At 45.4% G+C, this 24,842-nt stretch overlaps 1 protein-coding gene across 1 annotated transcript in view; it reads left to right on the top strand.

The window, feature by feature from the left end:
- WNT9A (Wnt family member 9A) overlaps positions 1–24,842 on the top strand; it is a 68,481-nt gene that overhangs the window by 18,332 nt on the left and 25,307 nt on the right. Inside the window, exon 2 of the mRNA XM_083859048.1 lies at positions 22,858–23,117. Coding sequence (XP_083715174.1) covers positions 22,858–23,117 — 260 coding nt within the window. The remainder of the gene's footprint in view (positions 1–22,857; positions 23,118–24,842) is intronic.

Below are 24,842 nucleotides of genomic sequence, written 5' to 3'. Positions count from 1 at the left end.
TTTCTTTGCAGACCAAGCTCTTGTCCAGCGAGTTGAGGCCAACATCTTCCCCTGTAGTTCCAAACAGAACGATGATGTTCTCAAAATCACTGAAAACCCTTAAAATCACTCAAAATCTCTGCTGTGGGATTTATATACATCCTGCTTAATGGGTTCACACTGGAACACTCCTTGATCTCTTGCTGCCCTGTTTTCAGCAGCCCCTGGACAACCTGAGGGCCATTGCCTTTGGGTGCCAGGATAATTTGGTGAGGATTTGTCCTTTTTAATGGTTTCTTTCCCACCTCACCCTTTAAAGCTGCTCTAATTCCATATTGCCCTAATTGTGATATGCAAACTTTAAAAGGAAAATCACAGCCAATGTATTTTTTAGATCCTTTTTGGGCAAGCAGCCCCCTCTACTTAACGTGATAAATTTGGACAGCTTTTCTCACTAAGGAAAATAAAAAGCTTTCCAAATCAAGAAAATTATGTAAGCAAATCCGATGAGTGTGCTCTAAAATTAAACCTGCCTTGCAAGCTTTGGGACCTTTGGTGTGAAACTAGTGTTGGGGTTTTTTTGGTTTTTTTTTTAGTTGGGTTTTGGTGGCTTTTTTGGTTTTTGGGGTTTTTTTTTGGGAAGCTGTAAAACCTTGCTTGGTAATGTCCAGTGGTTTCTCTCTGATCCATCCATCCACTTATTATGACCAAATGTGGAAGAACATAGAATTAATTATCAGGGACCATCCTTGCCCAGGACCCGTCATCCTAAATGATCCACAGTAGGGATTGGCCCAGAAATTTTATGGAAGCATGTCCTGTTCCTTCATGGATCTTCTGCCATGCAGCATCCAAAAGTATGACTCTGTAGAGTTCCAGAATGCTTTGGGTTGGAAGGGACCTCAAAGCCCATGTCATTCCAACCCTCTGCCATGGGCAGGGACACCTTCCACTATCCCAGGGTGCTCCAAGCCCTGTCCAAGCTGGCCTTGGACACTTCCAGGGATGGGGAATCCAAAAACTCTCTGGGAAATGTGCAGCTGTAGCTCAGTGTGAAATTTCTGCGCTGTCTCCTCACCTGTGACCCAAATTGTCTTGTGTGAGCTCCCTACACCTGGAGTTTCCAAACTGCTACAGGCACTCTACAAATGATAATTATTCCAGGATGATGGTGGGATAGAAAGGTTTTTACTGGGTCACTTTTCCATAAATCCTTGTCCTTGTGCATTGGGAAATTCTCCTTTCTTGCTGCTGTCTTCATCCTCCCTCCCACTGTATCACCTGAACTCTGCTCCACTTTGTCCAAGGTGTGTCTTTCTATGGTACTTGGCCAAAGTTGCTTCATTCTGTTGCTGCAAACTCAGAAGAGCTCAGCATTATCCCATTATCCTCCAGGGAGAGCAGTCAACAGCTTCCTCCTGAGGGAACTGGAGGTGCAGGCAGTGATCTCCTCTCTGTAGTGACCACTGGCAGCATCCAGGAGAAGAGCAGGAAGCTGTTGAAGGGTTCAGGTTGGAAATCAGGGAAAGGTTCTCCCCCCAGAGGGTGCTGGGCACTGGCCAGGCTCCCCAGGGAATGGGCACAGCCCCGAGGCTGCCAGAGCTCCAGGAGGGTTTGGGAAACTCTCTCAGGGACAGGATGGGATTGTTGGGATGTCTTTGCAGGGCTGGAGTTGAAGATCCCTGTGAGTCCCTTCCAGCTCAGATATTCCATGATTTGAGTGTCTCCAAGTGGTTTCTCTGTTGGGACTCTGGAAGCATTTGGAAGCCAAATGCCCTCTGAGTTTGGAATGGGAGGGAGACCCTCAGTTCTGCATGCAGTTGTTTCCTCCAGCCTGAGCAGGAGTTAATTGATTTTAACATTTATTCTGTGTCATTTTTGGGCTGTTGATACCCTGGGCTGACCTTTAGGAGTTCACAGCACCTTTCCTGGCCAAAGCCAGGCACAAACACCTGTAAACCTTCAGCATTTCACCCTACAGAGTCTCACACTGTGCTCTTCACTCTTTGCCCCCAAACAGCTGCATCATCTCAACCTCCCAAGGTGTTTCCATGTGGGGAAAAATCTCCCCTAATCCTGTTTTTACTCCTTCATCTGCAGCCTGGGGACAGGTTTCCAGCAAACACTCGGAGCAGTTGTGAGCGTTGCTATCCTTCCACTCTCTCCTCCTTGGCCCTCGGTCCTGCCGGGCTTGTGCAGCCAGGAGAGACACTGAAATCCCGACTGTGCAGGACACGGGGATGGATAAACATCTTAATCTCACGGATCCTTCAATCTAAATGTTTTCTGGGGCCCTCCTTCAGGCAGGATTAAGGCGGGAATGGCGTCCCAAAGGTCGTAGCCTCGCTCTGACTCGCGCCGCCGCTCAGGATGCTGAACGTGTGTGAAAGCTTCAGCAAAAGGCCTGGGATGCCTTCACTGTTCTCCGAGGAGCATCTGTGTGTCCTCTTGGGCTTTGGACTTTGTTCTTGGAGCTCTGCCTGCCCCTGTTAGCCATTGTGATAGCGTTGCCTGGAGCGCCCAAATGTGACATGTAGCAACTGGCATTTTGGCTACACTTAAGTGTAAGATTTTTCCAGTGTAGGTTTATATCTGGGTTGTTGATTTTTTTTTTTTTTCTCTCCCTTCTCTCAAGTGTGTGCATATTACTGTTATGATTTATTTTCAGGCTCTGACTTGGGTTTTATCACTTGAAATGCTTTGGAAACTTGGAGGGCTTTTTCTTTTTTTTAAATTAGTGGCATGGCCCTCTTTACCTCGGAGGAAAATTCCAGGGTGAAGAATGCTTTTGATTCACAAAGAAATCATCTTAGAAAGGTTTTCCTCTTATCTTTGTGTTCTTTGGGCATTACTTTCCTCCTCGAAGCTGCCATTTGCTTTGCTAAAGTTCACTTTGCTTCTTGACAGCTCTAAAATTGATTTGGGTTAGTTACTGGAATGTCAAAGCCCTCAGCGTGGATATCCTTCAGCTGAAAGTTGGGTGGGAAGTCATGATCCTGGGAAAATAGTTTTGACTTCTTGCGTAAAATGACACAAGACAGAAGGAATAAATGGAAAAAACATTTTTGATGATAAATAGTATTTTTGTGCTAGGATGGGTTATTCTTGCTCCCTTCATCCTGAGACTTGTAAAAACAGAGTGAACATCACTGAGTCGTTCCCTCCCTATAAAATGTGCCTCCGTGATTTTGGTTTCAGTGCTTTTCATAAGAGGTGTCGAGGTGTGGGAGCTGCAGGTTCATGTCCCTGGAGATGCAGGGAAGAAATTAATGGCAGGAGCATTTTTGATGATAAATAGCAATATTTTTGTGCTGGGATGGGTTATTCTTGCTCCCTTCATCATGAGACTTCTAACAACAGAGTGAACATCCCTCAGTCATTCCCTCTCCATAGAATGTGCCTCCATGATTTTGGTTTCAATGCTTTCCGTCATTACATTTCCCTGTAATGATTTTGTTCCTTTTGCTTCTTCCACTCCTGGGTCCAGGTGTGGGAGCTGCAGGTTGGTGTCCCTGGGGATGTGGGTCAGGGGGTGCTGGATGCCTCCCCAGCCTCGGGGGGAGGTTTGGCAGGAGGTTCTGGCAGTGAGGAGCCACCAAGGCTGGGGATGGGACAGGGCTCTTGACACGGGGCCAGCGGGAAGATCTGGGGCTCAGACAGAGCGAGGGGCTGGGGAATGCGATCCCGGCTCCCAGGGAAGGACGTGCCCAAGTCCTGTCACTGAGCTCTTGGGCTTCAGCTGCTGCTTCAGCAACGTGGTTGTGTGAGAATTGCTTAAAAAGCTGGGAATTCTGGTTAGTTTGTCCAAGAAACCAAAGGCAGAACTCACTCTGGGGTCTGTGTCTGCCTAAACTCCAAACTTCCTTGAATCTCCTGAATTTCCCTTCAATTTACATCCATACCGTTTCTTTTAAACATCTTTTTGGAGGAAAAAAAATGACTCAGGCTAAATTGGAGTGCAAGCAGGACTCAGACAGATTTTAACTTCTTTTGCCCTGAATTTTCTTTGTGCATTGAGTGGGCAGCTCTGGTTCTGCTTATTCTCCCTGCTGAGGAGATTTATTCATAAGCAAGTTTTTATTTTAATTTTTAATTGGGAATATTAGTCTGCTCTTGCTCCAGTATCATTATTAATTTTTTTTGAGATTTTACTCTATAGCTGATCACCTTTGTGACATTTAGAAGTTAATTTAGATCCTTCTGGGTTAATTTTTTAAAAAATATTTTTAGCTTATTAACTCCAATTCTGATGGGCTCCATGTCGCTGTGCCCTGTATCCTCCTGGGAATAATGAGTCAGGCTCCAGATCCACAGAAATAGGTGGGATGTGGGATTTGTACAGCTAAGCCCACGTGCATTTTGGAGACAGATGGAAAGTCCATTTCAGGCTGGGGCTGCTCTGGTTGTGATTAGCTCTAATGAGCATCTGTTGATGGAGTAGTTCAAGAGGAGTTCTCAGTGTTCTTTATCCCTGCTCGTGTTGGAATATCGAGAGCTGAGCTGAAAAGGAGGGTTCAGGTTGTTCGTGGGGACTTCCAGCAAAGCTGCCTTGCTTATTGAATATACCCAATTTAGGGGTTTTAATCCTTATTTTAATTTTGATTTCCCTTGTTGTCGTGCTTCCATATCGGACAAATTGCACCTGCGTTGTCAAAAATATTAATTTTTTATTATTATTATTATTCACACACTTAAGGTTTCCCTGGTGTGTCTGTACCCTCAGGTATAGGCTGGACTCCCTGGAAATTTCTTGTCCCTTGTAGTGTTGGCCACAATTCCTGGAAAATCCAAGTAAAATTGAGCGTAACCACCAAAAGTGCATCTGCAAGTGAATCCAGGTGTAGTTTGTGATTCACTGCCAGCACCTCAGGGATCTGGAGACACCTTTTTACTGCATAATTACTGATAATTACGAGCTCACAGCTTAATTTTGGGAAGCTCCAGGGGAGAACTGAACTGAAGGAGTTACCTCAGCCATCCCCTCGGTGCCTGCACCCTGCCATGGAATTCCATCCCGTGATTCCATGCGAGGTTTGTTCTGCAATTCCTCACCCCTCTCAGTGAATGGGCAATTACTGAATATTTCTTTACTGTTCTCATTAACTGCCTGGCCCCAGGGCTGATTTAGAACACATTATCCACGTTCTGTGTTCCATGGAAAACGCATTTGGGTCCTCGTGGGTGTTTTTAAGGTGCTGTCTGAGACACAGAGCTCAGAGAAAGCTGTCAAGGGTTTACTTACTCCAGCATCACTCCCTGATGCTGAAAATCAGATTTCTTTTCATTACTTTGGAGTACTTGGAATTATTATAGGCCATCCTGTATTTGGTTGTCACGCCAGGGAAACCTAAAGCCTGGAAAATGAGCAACACTGATGACTTGGGAACAACTGTGAATGTTCTTTTCCCCGGATTTGCCTTTTATTGTGGCACTACGTGATTGAATTTTAATGCTCAAAAATTAGTTTTCTCCTCCCACTGCCTCCTTTCCCTTTAGTTGTCCTTTGGGAATTAAGACAAGATGGGAATGTGGAAAAGGATTCTGCTCCTTTGCAAAGTATGGCCATTCTTCTATTATTTTTGATAGAATTGGTTTCCTACTGCATGAACAGAATTATGCTGATGTTTCCTGGCCCTTGAGTGACTCAAAGGCAGGTAATTTGCCTGTAATGATTTTGTTCCTTTTGCTTCTTCCACTCCTGGTTCCCAAAGGAATTCAAAAGGGATAATTTAGACCCCAAACTTTCAAATCCTCTTCATCTCTTCCACAGATGGATTCTGCAGCATTCTGGGGAATTCAGAGGAGTTTAGGGATGTAGATAATTATTTCAAATGAGATGTCAGCTAAACACCTCTGAACCTTTAGAAAACTCATCGTCCAGGCCTGGATTGGGGAATGGATCCTGTATTTTCAGCACAAGCAATTTATGCTGGGGCGCAGAACATCCTCTTGGGTCAGCTCTGCTCTGTGCTGGGTGCAGAAATTGCACCAGTTGTGCAGCAATTGCACCAGTTGGCTTTTCCCAAATGTGTCAGTTATTGGGATATCTCTCAGCTGGGACTTCTGGCCTCTCTGTAGTTTCTCACAGATGGAACCCAACTCCCTCCATTCAGCTGAAACCCAACAATCTTTCTAAAGGAAAAGAGTCAAACCCTGTGCTGGAGATTGGTTGGGGAATAGACCCCCTCAAACCCCTCATAACTGAGGTTGAAAGAGTAAAACTCTTAGGGCAAAGGGAAATCACAGAATCAAGGGTTTGGATTAGAAAGGTGAAGGATAAATCATCTCATGCCACCCCCCTGCCATGGGCAGGGACACTTTCCACTATCCCAGGGTGCTCCAAGCCCCAAAGTCCAGTCTGGCCTTGGACATGCCAGGGATCCAGGGACAGCCACAGCTTCTCTGAGAATTCCATCCCAGCCCCTTCCCACCCTCCCAGTCAGGAATTCCTTCCCAATCTCCCATCCATCCCTGTCCTCTGGCAGTGGGAAGCCATTCCCTGTGTCCTTCCTCCAAACCCTTGTTCCAAGTCCCTCTCCAGCTCTCTTTGGAGGGTGCTAGAAGCATTTTCCTTTTTCCACAAGTTCTTTGGGACTTGGAAATGGCCAGTGAAAGGACCCAGTATTAGACTGATCTCTCAGTCCTGTTCAGCAGGTGAAAATACAACATCGTTTTTCTGGGTAACCCATGGTTTGGGAACTGTCTTTCTGCTCTTTTCTTTTGATGGGTGTTTTAGGAAATGGGAACCCTCACATATGAATTGAAGGTGTTTTGGATGATGTTTTCATGCTGGGATAACTCTAAACCTCTGGACACTCTTCTTGTGAGAGGTTTTTTTTTTTTTTTTCCTCAAGATAATTCCTATCACATTTTCTCGCACTTTAAAATTAGAACTTTAAAATTAAAATCAATTAGAATTAGTGTTTTTCCCTTTAACTGCAGGCACCAGGGATGCAGAGGACTGGCAGGGGAGTAACACAGTGTGAGCTCTGCTTTTGTTGGGACTTCTCAAACACCCCCAGCCTCTTGCAGAATCAAACGGTTTCTTTACCTGCCCTGCTGCTCCTGAGGTCACCTTTTTTAGGCAGCGGTTGTAACTCGAGGCTGGCCCTGAGCTGGTTCTTGGAATTGCAGTGGAACAGCCCCAGTTTGATGAAGGATGAGTCTCACAGGGCTGAGGAGCAGCTCGATGAATATGGATGCAGCTGTGGCATCCCACAACTTCACATCCAGCCCTAAAGCCAAGCTCTGTCCCCCCAAAATTAACCCCAAATCTCCCCAAATGCCTTGAGGAACAGCTGCCACATTCAGTGAGGATTGGGCTGGCGAGGCACACGCAGTGACATAATATGTCTTTGCCCTCTGTTAATCTTGTACCCCTTCCACCATCCAGGCACACAAGAGCCGATTCAATTTTTAATCTTGGTGTAACGAAACCACCTCGTGGTTTTTTTGTGTGTTTGAGTTGATCTAAATTGGGATGGCAGGAGCTCTCGAATCCGACAGCTTTGGGGCTATTTTAGGTGGTGAAAATCTGCCATTGGCACTGCGGGAGGCATTTATAAGTAACCAAGCTAATTATGTAAAATGCACACTGTCCACTTGTTAAGATCTTCTTAAAGTTTCATAATCTAATCAGAATTTGCTATGTATAACACTTGGCTTGTTGTCCTCCCCCCTTGCCTTTTTAATGCCACTCTGTGGGGTTGGGTGGATGATCAATACAGGAAGGAAATGCTTTCCTTAATACTGGTTGGTGGAGTGTGCCCCACGTGCTGCTTTAATACGAGGCACAAAGGATTTGCTTTTCAACTGCTGAGCACAAATGCATTGAACTGGATCAGAGGCTGGGTTGGAAGGGACTTCAAAATTCCACCCCCTGCCATGGGCAAAGACACCTTCCACTATCCCAGGATGATCCAAGCTTCATCCAGCCTGGTATTGGACACCTCCAGGGATGTGATGCCTTACAAGGAAGAATTTCTTCCTTGTATCTAATCAATATCTTCTCTTTTAGTTTAAAACTCTTTCTGTTCATCCTATCACTGCATAAAGAAAAGCTCTCCCTCTTTTTCCCATTTTTTTATGGATGCTGTGCAGTCCTGTCTGCTCAGCAGCACTCACAGGATAAAACTGTGGCTTTCCCTGGCCTGGAGTATTTTGGTTAACGTGGCTCTTTGTTCAGACAGACTTTATGTAGTATATAAAAAAAAACAAACCCAGGTATGTGCTGAACTCAGCAAGTATCCTGAGGGTGTTCACCTGAAGCGTTGGGCAGGGTAGGTCTGGCTGAGGTCCTTGCCAGTGTTCTGTAGTCAATTCACATTCAAAAGGTAGCTGAGGTCTGTTAAAAGCACCAATATTGATTTATTTATCCCCTCTGATTAACCCCAGCATCTCCTTCCCTGCCACAAAACTGGGGCTGGGTGCAGCCCTTGGAGGAAGGTGACACCGTTCCTGTGCTGGTGAAGGAACATCAGGAGGTTGAGGGTGGATGGTTCACACTGTTTGTTCTTTCCCGTTTCCTCTTGAGGTGTGGAGGAGCAGAGCTTTGGGGGAGCCCCCGGGCAAGGGCAGTGCTCAGGAGGGAAGGAAGGACCACACAGTGCCCCTGAATCTGGAGGAGAAAAATGGTTTGTGGTGTTGGTGACTTCCTGGGTGCAGCAGCAAGAACAAATTCCCCTGCACTGGTGGGGAATCTCATCCTTACCTGAGTATGAAACCTTGGCCAAGGCTGATTTAGCTGGAGTTTGGATCCTTAAAGTCCCATTTGAGGCTTGTGAAGCCTCAGGACTGCCAGGCTCCTTCAGGGAGTCATTCACAAGACATTTTTTGCAGGATGAGTTTCCTGCAAGAGCCTTTGGGTGTCTTCCTGTTGAGTTTTGTGAGGAATCAGCCTCTGTGCCCACAAGGGATTCCCACCACCTTTGTTGGGGCTCAGGACGAGGATAAACTTCCACCACCCCATCACCCCAGTGCCTCTCGTGCATCCTGCTCTGCCCAGTGCCCTGAAAGTTTGTTTTTTCACCTGTTTAGTTTTGAAACCTGCCACGAGGATAATGTGACATTAGAGTGGAAAAGCTATCGGGGCCGTGCAGGGGAGAAATTGCAGACCCGTAAACTGCTCCCAAAATAGCTGAGATGATGTGTCAAACCGCCCAACCATCCCAATCCTCCACGAGCTGACCTCCCAGGGATATCTAATAGGGGCTGGTAACGTTGTGAGGGGAGGGCAGAGCTGACCCCCCTCCTCCTCCCTGAACCCACATGCTTGTTTCTAGAAGTTGTCATTTATCCAGAAGTTGACCAAGAGCCAGTCTCTGCTTCCAGCTGGGACCTCCAGGTCCTGGATATAAAACCAGGGCTGGGGAAGGAGGGAGAAGCTCATTCTCCAGTTGTTTTTTTTTTTTTTTTTTTTGTCCAAATGAACTCCACGAGCTCTTTGCACTCGCTGTGCTTCCCTCGAAGGTTTAATTTCGTTTGTGTTGTCTGGAGAGTAAACTTGATTTTCTCTTTAGAGAAAATCTCTGCCTGGAGCGTGTGTGTGTGTGCGCGTGTGCACACAGGGATATATCTCCAGGCAGCCAGGGAAGCTGCTGCCTTGGCTCCAAGGAGTTTCTTCCCCTGGCTGCCAGGCTCTGTGGTCTGGGCAAGGGCAGCTCTGTGGCTGCAGCATCTGCTGGGAACAGACCGGGCAGTGTTCGGGATGGACCCACAGATGGGATAAAGGCCCAGGCTGGATCCTGCTGCTGCAGAGCTGCTCAGCCTTCACCCCCCCTCCAAAGTGGACAAAAGGGCTGGCTGAGGTGTGAGGGAGACAAATGGGCACAGAGTGGGAAGTGAGCCGCATTCCCTGGCAGTGGGAGAGTGACACTGACACATGGCCATGGGAGCCGTGCGAGCCGTGCCCACAGCCCGGCGTGCCCGTGGGTGGGAGCCCTGCTGGGACCCCAGAGCCTGGGATTGCTCCAGCCCCAGCTAACCTGGCCTGGGACACTTCCAGGGATGGGGCAGCCACAACTGCTCTGGAGAACCTGTTTTTCACCAGCTAAGAACTTTTCCGTAGCACCTAATATGAATCTCTTTATTAAAAAGCATTCCCCCTTGTCCTATTCTTTTCTTATCTACAAAAAGTCTCTCTATGTCTCTCTATGTCTCTCTATGTCTCTGTCTCTATCTATCTCTATCTCTGTCTATCTTTTATAAGCCCTGGAAGGCCCCAATTGCAAAAATATCAATGTGGTGTGTGTTTGACACCTCTGGGGCCGTGTTTGCCATTGTCCAAAGGGTTCCAGAGTGCAGGTAGGTTAAATTTTAGATGTCCAAATGTGGCTGGAGCAAGAAGCATCTCGCAGGTGGCTGGGAGTGCACAACAGCTGGTTGTGCAGGTTTCTGCAGACAGACAGGGATCTCTGGGGGATCCAAGGAGAGCTGGGAGCAGTGATGTAGCTCCTGACGTGTCTCCTGCTCGCTCCTGGCAGCCCGTGGTTTAAAGGCTTCCTGAGCCCTCGTGTTTCATCACCCATCTGGATGAACCTCCCTTTCCTGAGTTTGTTTAATCCCTCTTGGAGCCTGTTCATCATTTTGGGCTTCACAACATCCGGTGGCAGCGAGCCTTGATGTTTAATGATGTGCAGTTTGGAAAGAAAAAAAAAAAAGAGCTCCCTTCTCAATGTCTGCCATTTATTATTGTTATTATTTTATTTTATTTTTTAATGCTGTGCCTGGTCTGAGTCAAAAGGTCTGATCCTTGCACTGCCCTGAGCAGAGTTCTCCCTGTGGAACTTCCAGCCCTGGCTGGATCTGCAGGGTTTTGGTCATGGCTTGTGTCAGGAGCTTCAGCTGTAGAGAGCCAGAAGGATGGGCAGGAGGTGTTTTGGGAACTGGAATTATCCTTTTGAAAGATATGATTTTATTATTATTATAATTATAATATATAAATTATAATATATAATTTATAATTAAAATTATCCTTTTGAAACTATGTTATCCTTTTGAAGGAATGTCCTCACCCCCCCCGTGTGATGTTTTCTGATTCTCTCTTGGTAAACCTGCTGGAATAAAGAAAAACCAGCATCAGGGCAAGAAGCAGAAGGAACAAAGTTTTATGAGGTTTTTGGGCCTCTTTGTTTACATTTCAAATGCTAAATATAATCTATTCTGTGCACCTCTTCCTAGATAAGGAAAGCTGGTGAGAAGGGCCATGAACGTGGATTTTCTTGGCTTAGAACAGAAAATCAAATCTATTTCTGCAGGTTTAGAGATGACATTTTGGCTTCTAGGAATTTGAGACTTGTGGAAGGAGCAGATGGAATAAAATTTCTATGGGGCTCAAGTTTGTCACAAGAAACTCAGACCACTGAGAACCTGGGCCACTTCCCTTGGTGTCCTGTCTTGAAATCTTGTATAAATTCTTCTGCTGTGTTCTGTCGTGTGATCCATGACATTCCTGGTCCTTTCCTGGTCCTGAATCCCACCAAGAACTGCTCAAAAGCAACTCAAGGATGATTTTGCATGTTTTCTATAAGTGGCATCTAGAAATGTCCTTTGTTTTCTGTGTCATTTTAGTCCCAATTTTAGATTAAAAATCATGGAATATCTTGATTTGGAAGGGACCTGCAAGGATTGAGTCCAACTCCTGTCCCTGCACAGGACACCTCAACAACCTCTCCCTGTGCCTGAGAACATGGATTTCTCTAACCCTGTGTCAGGGATGGAGCTGAGATCCTGGGTGAAAGAATATTCAATAGTGTAAAACAAAAAACAAACAAACAAACAAACAAAACAAAACAAAAAAAACCAAACCAAAAAAACCCCCCCAAAAAAACCAAAAAAAAAAAAAAAAAAAAAAAAAAAAAAAAAAAAAAAAAACCACACACACCCACAAACCATTCTCCCCTTCCCCAAAAAACCCCCAAAGAAAAGCCCCAATATTCTGAAAATCTGTCCCCTTTTGGGCTTTGAATATTTTTTTGTTTCTCCCCTCTAGACCACATGGAGTTAATGACTTAAACCAAACCTTTTATTTTCTTCTCTGGGTTAATTCTTCACCTTCCATCCCACTGCTTCCCTGTAGCGAAACTTCCCAGCTCCTTATTGCCTATGCCAGAGGAAGCTCTGGGGCAAAAGAAACGATGTTAGGCTAAAAAATATATTAAATTAAAAAAATAAGTGGAATAAAAAAATAAGTGGAATAAAAAATAAGTGAAATAAAAATTAAATTAAATTTAAAAAATGAAAAATTAAATGAAATAAAAAATAAATGAAATAAAAAATAAATTAAACAAAAAAAAAATTAAATAAAAACAAGCAGTGGCCGGACAAGGAGTAGGTGTTTGGACTGGGGGTCCAGGAGCTGTCCAGCCGAGGAGGGGATGGCCTTGGGGAATAATTCCTGGCACAGGCTGCCAGGGGCAGAGCTAATGCTTCTTAAATCTGCAGTGAAAGCCCCTGTTGCCGCCTGGCCCGTGCATTCCACTGGCACGGTCGGGTTGAAAATCCTTTGCAAATCTCCCTGATTGTTGTTTCATTCTTGAGAGGATGAAGGGGCAGAGGAAACAAACCTTCCCCTCCCCGCCCCTCTTTCTCTGCTTTGTGGACAGAGTGGGTTGTTCCAGAGGAATTAGGTCTTGGGGGCTGAGATATTCACCTAAAATAAAAAATTTAAAATATCTTTTTTTTTTTTTTTAATCTGATGAGTTGGAAATTTCCTGAGTAAGGTTTGGTGTAAGGAGAGGAGGGGGGAGAAAGAATAAATTCTTCAGCCTTGTGGTTCAGGTGCACCACCAAAGACCCAAAATTGATTCTTTCTTTCTTTCCTCTGCTGTGGGATCTCCCTGAGTTTGTTCTCCTCCACTGGAGAAGGGAAATCCTTCCCTCAATGAGTTGTAATTCAAAACCTGTGCAGGTCTCCTGCTTGGAGGAGTTTCTCATGCTGCTCCTGAACAGAGGAGCTGTTCCTCATGGCACCTCCATCCCACAAAGTCCCCTGCAGGAACATCCCCAGCCCTCCACAGCTGAACTGACTCACATCTTCCCTGCTCATCCACTGACAGATTTTTTTTTTCCTTTATATATTACACACCAAACTTTCTGGTGATTTTTCCAGGGGAAAGTGAGGGCCTGTTTTGGCAGGAAACTGAATGGAAGTTTATTTATACATGCGGCAACCATGGGAGAAATCTGGGAGAAAACCATCTATGCCTTGTCCCATTCCCAGAGAAATCCCTCCTGATTTAACATCCTGCTGGGTGTTGGAGTCCTGGGGAAATTCCTCTGTGTTCAGCAGCCCAGGAGAAATATTCCATGTGAACATAAAATGGGAAACTCTGTGGTGACATCCAATAAGAACTTTGGGATCAGAGTGGTTGCTGTGAGTTCTGGAGGCATTCAGGAAAATTGTGTTGGAAAGGGAAAAGCTGGAGTTTGGAGCATTGGTTTATTTTGTCCAGGAGCAGCTGTTGTTTTCCCTTTTTACTGGAATAACTGTGGGTAGGACCCAAGATTGTGGATCCTTCCGTGTCCATGTGTCCATCCTAAGATGGTCAGAGAGGAGGCTCAGGAAGCCACTGTAGGGATCTGTCCAGGCATGGTTGAAGAAAGGCTTGAAAGAGTGAAATCTACAAGAATCTGCACTTTTTTTTTCTCAAAAAAAACCCAAAAAATAATAAAAAAAAAAACAAAACCCCCCCAAAAAACCCAAACAAACAAAAAAACCCCAAAAAACCCACAAAACCCAAAAAAACCCCAACCAAACAAAAAAATCCAAACAAAAGCAAACAAACAAATGAACCCCTCCCCCCACCAAAAAAAAAAAAGCCACCAAAAAAAAACCCCAAACCAAACCAAAAAATCTGTTTGAGCAGATTCCATAAGGAGACTGGTGTTTCCTTCCCTGCCAAATGGGATCAACTGGGTTGGGATTCCCCCTGTGCTGTCGCTTTCATCCTCTCTCCTCCTCCTCCTTCCCACCTCTCAGAGGCTGATCCAAGGATTTCCCTCTACCCTAAAACCCCAGAACCTTCCACTAGGAAAACCTACCAAGCCCATGTTCTCCTTTGTGTAGGAGCATCCGTGGACGGCAGGGACAAGGAACTCTGCAGACCTGAGATATTCTAGAAACACGTGGGTTATTGCAAGGGTCGTGGGTAAAGAGGGATTTGCCTTCAGCCACCAGCCTGGGTTGGAGGGAAACCCCAAAGAGAGAGGGAGAGAGATGGTGTGAGGTGAGGGAGGTAAAAAAAGCCAAGAGGGGTAAGAGAGGTAAGAAGAGTTCAGGGGTCAGAGTGGTAAGAGAGAGAGAGAGAGAAGAGCAAGAGCAAGAGGTAGAAGAGAGAGGGAGTGGTAAGAGCGAGGGAGGTAGAAGAGGAGCTAAGAGAAAAAAAGAGCAAGGACCTTGTTACAATACATTATATCTCCTTTTGTGTTGAATATTCTAATTTACAGTGACCAACTGGCACAAGATACAAAACCTACACACTTTGCATACAGCCCATGAGAACTGCTATATCACCATATCATCCTATATTCTAAACTCTAAAGATTACTTTTCTTATCTACTTTTTCCCTGATGCCTTGGCAGGGTGGAGAGGGGCTGCATTCTTGGGTCCTTTTGTTTTCTGTCCCTCAACCTCTCTCCATCTAATCACTGTCTTCCTGCCTGCCACAATCACATCTCAAAGGTCAGCCTTCATTTCTATTTCATTCACAGGTTTTACATCTCCAGTATTTCTTACCAGGCAATCATATCCCCAAGCCCTTCCTGTCCCATCTTTCCCAACACTTTGGAGCAGGACTGTGGGGTTTGGCTGCTCCCCACCCAGATCCTGTGAGGTTGGAAAGCCCCGTCACCCTCACTCCGTGTTTTTGGGAGTGTGTAACGTCGTAGTAACCTCTGTGTTGGGGAACTGTGACTCTTGTAGAAGCTGCACCTGAGATTTGGCTGAGGAGGAAGTGACATTTGAGAGGTTGTCACCTAAAGAAAGCTCTGAGTTTGTTAAGAGGGAGATAAGGATCAAACCGTGATGGGAATTGCTGTGGCTGGAGTTTCCAATTGCTCCGTTTAATGGTCTCCCACAGCAAAGCTCCATTGCTCAGGGACAATGACAGGGAGAGGTGAGCCCCAGGCAGAGCTGGTTCGAATGGTCCTGAGGGAAGAGAACTCCCACGGGCACCAGGAACTGGGAAAGATGAGTTTTAGCAAAGCTGGGTTTCATTTCTAGCTGGGGTTCAGCTCTGTCTTGTAAAGGCCTGGATGGTTTGGATTCCCTCAAACTGGGAAAAACATTTTTTTTTCCATGAAGAACTTGCAAAGATGAGTTTCAGCAAAGATGGGTTTGATTTCTAACTGGGGTTCAGCTCTGTCTTGTAAAGGCCTGGAGGGTTTGGATTCCCTCAAACTGGGAAAAACATTTTTCCCATGAAGAACTTGTAAAGATGAGTTGTAGCAAAGCTGGGTTTCATTTCTAGCTCTTGACTTGTAAAGGCCTGGAGGGTTTGGATTCCCTCAGGCTGGAAAATCACTTCTTTTCCATGAGGAACTTGCAAAGATGAGTTCTAGCAATGCTGGGTTTCATTTCTAGCTCTGTCTTGTAAAAACCTGGATGGTTTGGATTCTCTTAGGCTGGGAAAAACACTTTTTTCCCATGAGGAACCTGCAAAGATGAGTTTTAGCAAAGCTGGGTTTCATTTCTAGCTGGGGTTCAGCTCCATCTTGTAAAGGCCTGGAGGGTTTGGATTCCCTCAAGATGGAAAAATCACTTTTTTTTTTTCCATGAGGAACGTGCAAAGATGAGTTCTAGCAAAGCTGGGTTTCATTTGTAGCTCTTGTCTTATAAAGGTCTGGAGGGTTTGGATTCCTTCAAGCTGGGATAAACACTTTTTTCCATGAGGAACTTGCAAAGATGAGTTTTAGCAAAGCTGGGTCTCATTTCTAGCTGGGGTTCAGCTCCATCTTGTAAAAGACTGGAGAGTTTGGATTCCCTCAGGCTGGGGAAAACACTTTTTTCCATGAGGAACTTGCAAAGATGAGTTTTAGCAAAGCTGGGTTTCATTTCTAGCTCTTGTCTTATAAAGGTCTGGAGGGTTTGGATTCCTTCAAGCTGGGATAAACACTTTTTTCCATGAGGAATGTGCAAAGATGAGTTTTAGCAAAGCTGAGTTTCATTTCTAGCTGGGGTTCAGCTCCATCTTGTAAAGGCCTGGAGGGTTTGGATTCCCTCAAGGTGGAAAAATCACTTTTTTCCATGAGGAACATGCAAAGATGAGTTTTAGCAAAGCTGGGTTTGGGTTTCATTTGGGTTTCATTTTGGGTTCATTTTGGGTTTCATTTCTAGCTCTTGTCTTGTAAAGGCCTGGAGACTTTGGATTCCCTCAGGCTGGAAAAACACTTTTTTCTTCTGTCACCTTCCTTGACCCTCCCAATGTCACAATATCCTGTCAGAGGAGATCACTGGGAAAATTACACCGTGAAAGGGTTGAGGTAAAGTGGAGAATTCAGATGGAACAATCTTTGTGAGCTGAGTTTTCATTTTGGAAGCCTGAGGTTTGGAGAATTCATAGCCTTATTTTTATGGCTCTGTTTATCTAAGGAGATATGGGATAATTTAGAGTTCATGTGGGCGCTTAGAGCTGTAAACACTTAAAAACCCAAACAAGACAGTGCAGAATGAGGTGGTTGAGCCTTCAATGTCCAGCTTTTCTTCCAAATGTAAAATACTCATCACTCTCCCTGAAATTCAGATTTTTTTTCTTGGACTGTTGGGTTTTTACACTTCAAATATTCAATAGCCTTTGTGGGAGGAGGAGTGTGATAAATCAATTTAGGAAAGGTTCACAGTGTGGGAATGTGATGATAGGAGAGAGGGAGAGCAACTGGAGGTTATTGGGTGCAAAATAAAATAATGTAGGCCTGGTGTCTGGCATAACTCAGACTCCTCGAGTTGTGCAATCATAAATTTTAAGTTTTGTAGTGAAAATCCGTTGTCAAGTTGTCAGTTTTCCAGAAGCTTTTTTAATTATTAAAGGAAAAGTGGTGGAAAGAGAAGAAAAAGGGCTGAAAGTATGACAATTCCACAAGAAAAAAAAAAAAAAATCATGTGGAAAGCGGAACCAGAATTAATTCAGTCATTGCACAGATGGACCAAAGAGAAATTTCCTAACACAAGGAAGAAGTGGGATAAGAATGCCCTGTCATTCCAGATGGGAACAGCAGAGGAAACAACTCACCTTGTTGAGTTGTCACCTCCAATGACACTTGCAAAGGAAACTCCAGAGCACCTCAAAGATGAGGGTGCACTGCCAGGTCTGTGTAGGTGCCTTAAATCTGCCTCATCCTGCTCAAATCCTCATCAGGAAAGTCCCCACTTGAACAAGGGAAAATCCAGGGGCACTGATGGAGGTGTGAGCTGATGAGGCCCGAAGAACTCTTGACCCCTGAGATGAGTGGGAAGCAGGATCTGTCTTGAGTTGCCTCTTGGAAGGGCAATAATTCCATGATGTCACAGATAAAAACTTGGCCTTGTGTTGTAGTGGTTTGGGATCTCTCCCAAACCCTTGGGTGATTGAACTCCAGGAAAAAAAAAAAAAATTAGCAATGTTTGAGAGGAACTTCTCAACCGAGGGAGCCGAGTGACACCAAAGCAGATTGGTCTTGCTTTTTACATCAATTTATGCCAAACCTTCTGATTTCCTGGCTTCAAACTAGTGGGGCTGGAATGGGAGCAGCACAAATGATGCTGCAGAGGTTCCTCTCAGCGTGCCGGGTGTGGCACAGGGCAGCCAGGCCCTTCCTGAGGTTTGGATGCTGCACTTGGAGCAGAAATTGGGCAAAATTAAGTGAAAAAAACACCACAGAACATCCTGGAAGTTGGAAGGGACCCACGAGGTTCATCAAAGCGCAAAATTCTGGAGGAGAAATTCAAAATCCTGAATTCTATAAACAGTTTCTCGGCTCTGGAGGTTGATGTTGCTCTCAGAGAGGCTGGAGTTACCTTCCAGAGAGGTAAACCTCCCTGGGTTGTGTGCAACGAGCTGTTTGCTCTCCAGGTTTCTGGTGGACACACACACAATCCTTTAGAACCTCAGAATCCAGCTTAAAACAATTTGGCTTAGAAGGAACCTTAAAAATCACCCAGTTTCAACCTTTCCCCACTTAGAGACGTCCACCAAGTGGGCACTTAGGTGTGTTATTGTAGCAAAATAACACAATCACAGAGTTCTGGCTGGCAGTTTAATCCTAACAGTCGTGGCTTGGGTGTGTAAAAAACAAAAACACACCCACACACACCCCCCCTAAAACATTTCCTTGGCAGGAACAGCTCAGCCTTTGTGAGGAGCTGAGAAAGCGTCCGACTGACACCGTTGCCTTACAGGACCTCGCTCAGCCGAGGTTGCATAAAAGGGTTTTATGGGATTAGGAAAGGGTTCCATGCAGCAGCAGCAGCAGCAGCAGAAGTGTGTCAGGTGGGGCAGCTCTCTCCTGGCTCTGCCTTGGGCTTTGTTATTGATGCCACACTCTGCAAAGTGCCACCTCACTCTCACCCCTGCTCCCAGGGCCTCTGGAATTTGTGTGCACAGCCCAGGGCCCCCAGGAGGGAAAATGTGTGTTGTGGGTCCCTGTGTGTGTGTGTGTGTGTGGCTTCTGCTCTTCACCTGGCAGAGTTTCTGCTTGCTAGTGAGGGAAAACCTCTTTTCCCCCCTCAATTTTCTCCTTGTCTTGCTCCAGGGATGCTTCTGAGCAGGGATGGGTGGATCTCTGTTCATCGTGGTTGCTCTTCCAGTTGTGGCACCATCAATCCTATTTCCTACTGTTGCCTTGATTTTTTCAGCCTTCTGATTGTTTTTATATTTCTACTGGAGTTTCTCATGAGCTGTAAGATAAACAAAGACTGATGTTTTTGTAAACAACGTTCTTTCAAGGGGGAAGGGCAAATTGATGGACTTCTGAGTTGACCACTGGGGTCAGAGAGGTGGTCCTCTCATTCCCCAATCCTTGATCAAATTCCAAACCCTATTTAAACCCTAAATCATAATAAACTTTCTCTTTCTTTCCTCACTTTTCAACTTGATGGATGATTGTAATTTTTCTCATGTCCTGATTGCAACATCCTACCATCTGCCAGTCCCTGGATCTTTATTCTCTGTGTGTTTAGGTGATTTCTGTTGGAGATCCACACGATTGGTCTCAGCAAGTTTTGGAGATTTTGTAACAGCTCTTTGCTCCAGACTGAGGCACCTCTCTCATGAATGAGCCTCGTGGGAGCTTTGGCTAACGAGGCACCAGGGCTGAGTGATGTCCCCTCTCCTTGGGGAGCAGCTGCCACAGTCCAAAAAATGAAACGGTTAAAATATGCTTCAAATAGACCTTGCTGTTTGGCCTTTCAGATATTATTATTATTATTATTATTATTATTATTATTATTATTATTATTACTATTATTATTATTATTTTGGGGGAAGCAAAACTTTAGGGAAGATATTTTCCCACAAATGACTCCATACTTTTATCACTGCAGGGATTTTTCTGGAAATATCAATACCTTTGAATGCAACTGAAGGAGAACGTTTTCCTGCCCATCTTTGTTCTAAAAACCCCACCTCAGTAATTTTTTGCTCCCTCTCTGAGATATCTGATATTAAATCACCTCATCAATGCCTCAGTAATGACTGGATCTGTACTGGATGTCCCTGGCTGGGACTTGGGTCAGCATTTTATGCCCATTGTGCACCAAGGTTTGGGAGTTAGAGCATCCTGAGTGCCTGCCCTCAGGAACTGTGCTGCTGGCAGGATGCATCCCAGTGATTAGAGAGAAATGCTCATTAAAATCAGCAAATCACTGCTCCTGCAGGGCAGTTGGGGCTTTGAAGGGTTTCCAGGATCTCAGCAAAGGGGATGAGGAAGTGCTTCCCTCCCATTCCCATCACTCCATTTTTCCCAGTGCTCCTGCAGCACTGGAGATGTCCTGAGACCCCAGCCCACCCCTATGCTCCCCAGTTGCAGGACTGCACCATTCCAGCATGTTTTCAGTTCTGGATTTCAGCCACTCTTCCTTTCTGGCCGGGGAATGTGTCTCCAGGTCCTCCGTGAGCCCAGAGAGCGATTCCCATTGACCGTGTGGACTGGCACCTGGCCGGAACGGGGCAGAGCCAGGACACTGGGGTACAGCAGCCCGGCCAACAAAGCTCTCCTGAGCCCAGCAGATGTTCCTGCAGCCTCTCTGCTCCCTGGGGCCGATGCCAGCCTGGTCCTTTTCCAGCAGCTCGTCACTTGACACCGGGAACAGTCCGCTGGCATCTTTTGTTGCCCGCTGTAGAGTCTTGTGCTGGGAGAAGGCAGGGGAGGGAGGGGACAAGGCAAATTTCTTTGGGTTATGTGGGGGTTTTTTTTAGGTTTTGAGCTTGTTCTGTCTTGTACAAGCTTTTGGCAGCGTCTCCTGGAAAGTGTATCCTGCTCTCCAGCCTCAGGCTGTGGCTCACTGGGTTTTATGTCAGGATCTCTTCTGCTGAGGGCAGGGTGGCTTTTTGTGCTTTCTCAGGGTGTCTCTTGGGCTTTGATGGGACAAATCATCCTCTGTCCCTTCCCAAGCTGGGTTCTGGCTCTGCTTGATGTGCTAAAATCATTTTTTTGTTTATGCCCAGGACAGTGGTGCTCATGTATTTTTGCCAGTTCCCCAGGTTTATGCAGTGAGGCACCTGAAACGATTTATTTCTGCTTTCAATGTTAAACACAGTCCTGTGGTAGAGGTGGCCAAGGGTTTATGTCCAGACAAGCTCTGTGAGAGCTTGTAGGGAGCATAAATCCAAATATTTCCTCTTATCTTTTCCTGCTGCCACCTTGCACACACTGTGAGGAGCCTCACAGTAAAATCAAGTCCACAGGGATGCTCAGCCAGGAGATCCTGATCCCACCACTGACCCCATTTCTACCACAGGCTGTATCTTGGCTTCTAGGAATTTGGGATTTGTGGAAGGAGCAGATGGAACAGAGCTTCCAGGGGGCTCAAGTTTGTCTCAAGAAACTCAGGCCACTGAGAACCTGGGCCACTTCCCTTGGTCTCCTGTCTTGAAAACCTTGTATAAATTCTTCTGCTGTGTTCTATCACATGATCCATGACATTCCTGGTCCTTTCCTGACCCTGAATCCCACCGAGAACTTCTCAAAAGCAAATCAGGGATGATTTTGCATGTTTTCTATAAGTGGCATCTAGAAATGTCCTTTGCTTTCTATGGCACTTTAGGCCCAATTTTAAATAAAAAATCATGGAATATCTTGAGTTGAAAGGGACCTGCAAGGATTGAGTCCAGCTCCTGGCCCTGCACAGGACACCTCAGCAATCTCACCCTGTGCCTGAGAGCATGGATTTCTCAATGCATATTTTCTATAAGTGGCTGTATCTCGTAGAACACCATTTCTATCACAGGCTGTATTTCATAGAACCCCAGAAGGGTTTGGGTTGGAAGAACCTTAAAAACCATCTCTAGATCCAAGCCCTTGCCCTGGGTGGGGATGCCACTCACTAGATCAGTTTTGCATTGTAATAGAACCCAGGAGGGGTAATTTTAAATGATTGGCTTTAAGGCATTAACAGCATGGTGTGGCAAAAGCTGATAGGCCGAGAAATGCTTTTAATGGATTGTAATTAGGAAATAGTTTGGCTTCTGATTGTGAAGGCGTGAATTATAACATCTGTATTGTCTCACCCTTCACATGAGACTGGAAATGGAATAAAAGTTTTTAAAACGCCTCTCAGTTGCCCCATCTCTGGGTCAGAAAAAGAGAATAATCCAACACTCAGTGTCCAGCCTGGCCTTGGACACTTCAGGGATGGTGCAACCACAGCCTCTCGACACAACCTGTGTCAGAGCCTCACGACCCTCACGGGGGAGAATTTCCTCCAGCAATTTTTTTTTGCCCCTGTCACTGATTAGGAATGGCTGTAGAAAACGACACACAGACTTCTCAGGTTTATTAGCAAGTGAGAGTGATCTTTACTCTTTGAAATCTTCTTTTATAGACAGTTCTGATGGAGTAAAACTTCATTGGACAGCAAACCAACACATCATCACTGGACAGTTAGGAGCAACACCCCTCAATCATTCCTTGCAAGTAAACAACAGGGAGACAACCAACACCTCAAAGATTTGTTTTACTTTCTCCAAGGACTGTTTAAATTCCTCCTTCCAGTTTCTCAGGCCTCAGTAACTCAGGCCAGTATGAGAAATCTTAGTTTGTGACTTAGTTTCCTGCAGACACTGCGCTGCTGCCTGATTTCTCGCATTTGGCATTGTCATGGTTTGAAAGCAAAACGAGTGAGAGGCTCTAAGTCAGAAATACAATTTGATAAGAAGAAAAGTAAAAAAGTAAAATAAAATAAAATAAATGCAATAATACAAAAGACCACTGACAGAGTCAGAATACAACCTGAGCAGGGTGGTGGGAGCAGTCCAGATGAGGTGCTCTTCCTGAAGCAGCGATCTTGTAGAAAGGTCTGGGAGCTCTGGTCCTCTGGGAATCCAGTGGGTCAGGGCTGCTTGTCCTGTCCCAAATCCCAGATTATATCCAGGTGGGAATGCTTGGCTCCTCCCCCTGGGCGGAGCATCTCCCAATGGGATGATGAGTTGTGAAGTGGGTCCTTGATGGCCCATTAAACAGAGATAACTCCTGGAGGGAGTTACCTGTGAGTCATGGGCAAGGCATTGATGGGCCATGGGCAGAAGAGCCCAAAGGAAGGGGGCCTGGGAAAACACTGCCCCACCTGGTTCCAACACCTCATGAAGATGGTGATAGAATAAATATTTTGTGTACATCCTACACTACAACCCAGGACAGGCATCCACATTCCCCGCTCTCACCACAATGCCCCTCTCATTTCTCTGCAGGCTGACGGGCAACGAACCCCTGACCATCCTCCCTCTGACCTCGGAAATGGAGGAGGCGGCCGCCAAGGCCCACTACAAGGTGTGTGACCGCCTGAAGCTGGAGAAGAAGCAGCGCCGCATGTGCCGGCGTGACCCCGGCGTGGCCGAGACCCTGATGGAGGCCATCAGCATGAGCGCTCTGGAGTGCCAGTACCAGTTCCGCTTTGAGCGCTGGAACTGCACCCTGGAGGGCCGGTACCGCGCCAGCCTCCTCAAGAGAGGTGAGTCTGGGGTTGTTGTTGGGTTTTTTTATCTTCTTTTCTTCTCCGCGTTAGAGCCAGGATTAACGTGCAGGAGTCACGGTTTGGGGTCAGTGTTTATTATTTCTTGTTTGTATTACAGTCTCGTGAGCTGTGAGGTCCAGCTAGCGAGTTAGAAAATGGAGGTAAAAATGGAGGTGCCTCTCTGTCTCCACAAGGTCTTTTCAAGGACAGTCCATCCAGTTGTGGAATTGTCGCCCTGATCTTTTTCAGCAATCTGATGTTTGCATTTTTGTAGCGGAGTTTCTCACAGATTTTCATGTAAACAAAAGTGATGTTATTGTAAGCTGTTCTTCTTGCTTGTCGTTCCTCTCTTGAGGTGGAACAATTGATGGACTTCTAATGTGGTTGGAGAGGTGGCAACCTTCATCCTCCAATCCCTAGTCATTGTCCAAAATCTATATAAATCGACTTATAAAAATAAATGCCCCTCTTTTTGCCCTGACAATTTGACTGCATGAGTTTCATTCTTTTCGTGTCCTGTAGTGACATGAAATGCCACCCAAAATATTTTTACTTGTGTAGTGGTTTGAAAGCAAAAACCAGTGAGAGGCTCCAAGTCAGAAATACAACTTAGAAGAAAAAAAAAAAAAAAAAAAAAAGAAGAAGTAAAATAAATGCAATAATAGAAAAGACCACTGGCAGAGTCAGAATAGTCAGAATACAACCTGACACCCTGTTGGTCAGGGTGTTGGAAACAGTCCAGAAGTCAGCCCTCCTGGAGTGGCAGATTTGGTCCTGTTGGAAGTAGAGATGGTCCCGTAGAGAAAAGGGTTTAGAGATGGGTCCGGTCTTCCTTCAGCAGTCCCGTGGGAACATTGGATGTCTGGTGAAACTTGTGGCTCCTTTTTATCTAAGCAGAAATGGTTTGGCTCCTCCTCCCTGGGTAGAGCATCTCACAATTGGATGACGTAATGTGTGATGTCATTGGTGGGCTTTAATGGCCCATTAACAGGAGATATCCCTGTGGAGGTAATGGGAGGCACTGGGGTCATGAGCTTAAATGGCCCATTAACAGAAGATATCCCCTGGGAGGGTGGAAAGAGATAAGAAACCATGCCCCACCCAGTTTTAACAGCTGGCTTGTTATCAGAAAAGCCACCCCCTCCCTCCTGGAGTTACAACAGATAAAGAAAAAACACCTTCCCAACCAGGTTTCAACAGATGGAATAGAATAAACTTTTTTTTTTTTGTTACATAACCCAAGACATTATCTCCTTTTTTTCTTCATGTTAGAGCCAGGATTCACACGCGGAAGTCATGGTTTTATATTTGTTCCATTAATTCTTATTTATATTACAGTCTCACGAGCAGTGAGGTCTAACGAGGGAGTTAGAAAATGGAGGTAAAAATGGAGGTGCTTCTCTATCTCCACAAGATCTTTTCATAAACAATCCATCCAATCGTGAAATGCCACCCAAAATATTTTTTATTGAAACGCAATAATGAACTGCCTGAAGTCCACAATGCGGACTTCATTAACAAATTACAGAAATATATAAATAAATATATTAATAAATAATCAGTTACAGAAAACCATCCAAACCTATGGAGAAGAAGGAAGGTGACAAAAGAACAACTAACCTCCTCCCTGAAGTCTCCATCTTGCCCCACATATTACATTACTACACACTAAAATCCTAAAATCTAAGTTTCTGGAATTCCAGCGTGGGGTGTTGGATTTTA

Source organism: Zosterops lateralis (assembly GCF_965231275.1).
Source record: "Zosterops lateralis genome assembly, chromosome: 1".
NCBI classification, from domain to species: Eukaryota; Metazoa; Chordata; class Aves; order Passeriformes; family Zosteropidae; genus Zosterops; species Zosterops lateralis.
The sequence above is the reverse complement of the archived record's forward strand: the minus strand, read 5'-3'. Positions and strand labels throughout refer to the sequence as shown.